This window comes from Neofelis nebulosa, chromosome 8, assembly GCF_028018385.1.
Source record: "Neofelis nebulosa isolate mNeoNeb1 chromosome 8, mNeoNeb1.pri, whole genome shotgun sequence".
Lineage (NCBI taxonomy): Eukaryota > Metazoa > Chordata > Mammalia > Carnivora > Felidae > Neofelis > Neofelis nebulosa.
The window spans coordinates 60,138,181-60,143,263 of NC_080789.1; the positions used below are offsets into that span (position 1 = coordinate 60,138,181).

Here is a 5,083-nt window from a genome sequence, read left to right on the forward strand (position 1 = left end):
CTCTAGTAGCACTTACTATGTTATTTTAGTTTCTTGTAAACTTATTATGTAAATTTAAAGTTTATACACCTTTCTATCATACTGTGGATTCCTTGAAGTTAGGACATATGCCTTTCATATTTTTATCCTCAAGGGCCAGTGCAGCAATTGAAACATAGTAGACACTCAATACATATTTACTAAGTGAAATATATTTTTCATTGAAATGTATTCTGAATTTTAAAGCTTCATAATCTTCTTGATGGTGTCCTTGAATGCTTGCTTCACTTGCTGATTTCTTAGAGTGTAAATGAAGGGGTTTAATAAGGGAGTAACTGAGGTAATGAGCACAGCTATTCCTTTGTTGAAAGCGCCTTCTTCTTTTGCTGATGGATTGATGTACATAAACATGCAGCTGCCATAAGAGAGGGAGATGACAATCATGTGGGAAGAACAAGTGGAAAAAGCCTTTGTCCTTTGCTGGGCAGAAGGGATCCTCAAAATGGTCTTGATAATGTATGTATAAGAAAATGTCACCAGCACCAGAGTAACCACCAGAGTCACAACCGCCACAAAGATGACCATCTGTTCTAGGAGGCTTGTGTCTGAGCAGGCAAGCTCCAGAAGGGGCCCATAGTCACAGTAATAGTGATTCAGAACATTGGAGGCACAGAAATCCACCTGGCTCATCAAGGTGATTGGGGGTAAGATAGCTAGCAATCCCCCCAGCCAGGAGCAGAACACAAGTTGTATGCAGACTCTGTTGCTCATGATGGTCAGGTAATGCAGGGGTTTGCAGATGGCAACATAGCGGTCATAGGACATAGAAGCCAAGAGGTAAAACTCTGTTGCCCCAAGGAATATAGCAAAAAAATATTGAATGAAGCATCCAGCAAAACTGATGACTTTATTTCCTGTTGTCACGCTGGTCAGAAATCTGGGAATAAAAATGGATGTGAAGGAAATTTCTAAGAAGGAGAAATTCCGGAGGAAGAAATACATGGGGGTCTGGAGGTGAGGGTGTACCTGAGTGAGAATGATGATGGTCAGATTTCCTAGGACACTTATCACATAAGTGAGGAGCAGAAAGATGAATATCACAACTTGGACCTCAGGTTGACTTGTGAAGCCCAACAGGATGAACTCACTAAATGTCCTATTTTTCATTGTTGACCCTTTGGAGATCTGAAGGAAAAAGGTGAGTGATGAAAAGTGAGGTTTCTCATGGTAGGAGAGACAAAGCTGATTGTAATGATTCAAGTCATATATTACTGACTGTTCAATTGACCCCAAACCGGTATCACATTGCAGTGGCCTTGGCTCCATGGAAGCCTCATATCTTCTATGTGAATGCCCTCAATCCTAAAGTCTTTTAAATTCCCCAAGTTGATATATTCCTGGATACTTAACAGAATCTATTACAGAATAATTACCTTTTTCCCCCCAAAAGAATAACATTTTCAACCCGTCTTTTAATCTCAAAATGTTTATGAAATCTCCACATTTAAGTTACTTTTCTCTATATGCTCTTGGTAAAACTATTTCTATCATTCTGTTTTCTGTGCTTCCCTTTCCCCTCCTTGTACAATTTGATCCTCATCTCCATTACTGTCAAAATCTCTGACTTCCTTGTTTCAGCAACCAATAGGAAATTCTCCACATGGATATGGTGGAAGGTTTTGATGAATATGTGATTTATTCTGCACCCCTATTTCTTTTGAAACATAATTTTGTAATAGACCTTTAAGACTTAAGACCTTTGGTTCAGTACTATCTTGTATTTTACTGTGAGTACTTTTGGTACATGAAGAGGCTCTGGTGTCAATAAGTCATATTAATTAGCATTTTCTTATTTGTTTCTCTGCCATGCTCAAAGTCTTGTAGGTAGATTTGGGATATATCTCTGAGAATAGACATCTCGAGATACCACAGGCAGCATCTCAGTGTGGCACATTTTGCCCAAAGTCTTAACGATTCCTCAGGGGCAAACTAAGAATGACAATTTATCATGCCTCAAACTTTCCTGTTCTCTATTCTTTAAAAAATTTTTTTTAAACGTTTTTTTATTTTTGAGACAGAGAGAGACAGAGCATGAATGGGGGAGGGTCAAAGAGAGAGGGAGACACAGAATCTGAAACAGGCTCCAGGCTCTGAGCTGTCAGCACAGAGACGCAGGGCTTGAACTCTCGGACTGCAAGATCATGACCTGAGCTGAAGTTGGATGCTCAACTGACTGAGCCACCCAGGTGCCCCTCCTGTTCTTTGTTCTTGGCATAGAAACCAGGAAGAAGGACATTCATGTTTCTGACAAGAAGAGTCCTTTATTGATAAATTGGTAATCCCCAAGGAGGGAAACTTAGGCGGTGGTACCTTCCGTGCACTTTTAGATTTTTCTTTTTCTATTTTTTTTAAAAGTAGGCTCCACGCCCAGCGTGGGCTTCAAGCTCAATGGAGCTTGAACTCACCACCCTGAGATCAAGGCCTGAGCTGAGATCAATAGTTGGACACTTAACTGACTGAGCTACCCAGGCACCCCTCATTTTTAGATTTTTCTGATTCAGAGGCAAAGAAGTATAAAATGCCCCTCTATTTCACATTCATATGGGTTAGAAAAAATCATATCCTCACAATCATTTTTGTCAATCTCCTCATTATTCTATATGCTGTTGGAGGCACTAGGTGATACTAAACATTGACCTGGATTCCCCGACAGCACCCCCCCCCTTCCCTGTTTGTACTAACCTCTGGCCTCTGGCAACCTCTGCATTTTCATCGCAATTTTCATGACTGATTGACTTTATGATATACATTTATAGAATAATAAAGTCAGTGACTTTAAAAACATACAGTGCTCACACCCTTGACAATCTGAGTGACTGTAGTGGGATGTTTACCTTGCTGTTTCTAAGATGTAAGTTAAGGGTGAGATGTGACATGTGAGTCTTGAGTAGTATAAATTTTAACATGCTGTCTGTTGGCTTCCCGTCAACATTCTCCCCTTCTCTCGCTCTTTTTGTTGCAAGAGTCACTGGCCATAGGTGGATATTTATTTATTTACATGAAGAAATTGAATTATAATTGACATGCAATCTTACATTAGTGTCAGGTAGAACATAGTGATTTGATATTTTTATGCATTTTGAAATGATCACTATCATAGGTCTAGTTACTATCTGCCACCATGAATGTTATTACATTATTGATTATCACCTGTGCTGTATATTATATCTCTGTGACTTATTTGTTTTATAACTGGAAGTTTGTACCTCTTAATCCCCTTCACCTATTGTACCTCTCTCTCTCAACCACTCCCCACTCTGGTAACCTACAGGTTGTTCTCTGTATCTGTGATTCTGTTTCTGTTTTGTTTTGTTGGTTTTGTTTCTTAGATTCCACATATAAACATTCTACTCTTCTCCTAATGAAAGTACCCAAGTCTGTGGGGCTTAACTTAGGAAGCATATTACCTTCCATTCTATGAATCCAAACAATAATCAAATCATAGTTCCTGAGAGACACAGTCCTTTACATGTAAAATAAAAAAGAAAAATAAATAACCCCACCAAAGCAATGATAGAAATAGAAGAGTGAACTTTGATAGATGGAAAATTCCTTAATATTTCTTTTCTAAGAGAGATGATTTTGAAGTTCTTATAAGGCAGGATGTGGGCTTCTTTGCAGTTTCTGTGTTAGGCAGAATGATGCAGGTTTTATCTGCTCTTTTCAGAACAGGCACATGGGGATCAATTCCCTGAAGAAGTTAAATATGCCCTATGGACTTCAGTTCAAAAGCTTCAAATGAACCGCAATTGTTGACAGTTTTAAGAACAAGTTGTAAACATATGGCTGAGGAGAGAAGGTCCAGAGAGACCACGATAAGGGTTCCATGAGAGAATCTGCCACAGACATGAGGTTTGTGAAGCTGAGAGCCATGGAGTGAGACCCCTGAGGATTGGTGTGCTTGACCTACTCATCATTTCTATTATTTCTCCCTTTAATAACCCAATTTTGCCAGTGGTCAAACGTGATATAAATGAATTCACTTCGCAGTGAGTAACCATAACCTTAATGCCGTCATAGTTTCCATTAAGATCTGCATTACTACAAAAGGCCATATTTCATTCTTTCTCATTGCCACGTAGTGTGCCACAATTCCATTGTGTATATAAAACACAATTTCTTTATCCGTTCATCAGTTGATGGACATTTAGGCTCTTCCCATAATTTGGCTATTGTTGAGAGTGCTGCTGTAAACATTGGGGTACAAGTGCCCCTATGCATCAGCACCCTTGTATCCCTTGGGTAAATTCCTAGCAGTGCTATTAGTGGGTCATAGGGTAGATCTATTTTTAATTTTTTGAAGAACCTCCACACTGTTTTCCAGAGCAGCTGCACCAATTTGCATTCCCACCAACAGTGCAAGAGGGTTCCTGTTTCTCCACATCCTCGCCAGCATTTATAGTCTCTTGATTTGTTCATTTTAGCCACTCTGACTGGCATGAGGTGGTATCTGAGTGGGGTTTTGATTTGTATTTCCCTGATGAGGAGTGACGTTGAGCATCTTTTCATGTGCCTGTTGGCCATCTGGATGTCTTCTTTAGAGAAGTGTGTAATCATGTTTTCTGTCCATTTCTTCACTGGATTCTTTGTTTTTCGGGTGTGGAGTTTGGTGAGCTCTTTATAGATTTTGGATACTAGCCCTTTGTCCGATATGTCATTTGCAAATATCTTTTCCCATTCCATCGGTTGCCTTTTAGTTTTGTTGATTGTTTCCTTTGAGTGCAGAAGCTTTTTATCTTCATGAGGTCCTAATAGTTCATTTTTGCTTTTAATTCCCTTGCCTTTGGGGATGTGTCAAGTAAGAAATTGCTGTGGCTGAGATCAGAGAGGTCTTTTCCTGTTTTATCCTCTAGGGTTTTGTTGGTTTCCTGTCTCACATTCAGGTCCTTTACCCATTTTGAGTTTATTTTTGTGACTGGTGTGAGAAAGTGGTCTAGTTTCAGTCTTCTGCATGTTGCTGTCCAGTTCTCCCAGCACCATTTGTTAAAGAGACTGTCTTTTTTCCATTGGATATTCTTTCCTGCTTTGTCAAAGATTGGTTGGC

At 39.5% G+C, this 5,083-nt stretch overlaps 1 protein-coding gene across 1 annotated transcript; it reads right to left on the reverse strand.

Moving 5' to 3' along the window:
* Window positions 1-219: 219 nt before the first annotated feature.
* On the reverse strand, window positions 220-1,146 carry LOC131483985 (olfactory receptor 6C4-like). Its single transcript, XM_058682285.1, has one exon. It carries the CDS (start codon window positions 1,144-1,146, stop codon window positions 220-222), a length of 927 nt encoding a protein of 308 aa, XP_058538268.1.
* Between the last annotated feature and the right edge of the window lie 3,937 nt (window positions 1,147-5,083).

Coding starts and splice junctions, on each gene's coding strand:
- LOC131483985 (XM_058682285.1), bottom strand. CDS start 1,146: ATGAAAAATAGGACATTTAGTGAGTTCATCCTGTTGGGCTTCACAAGT.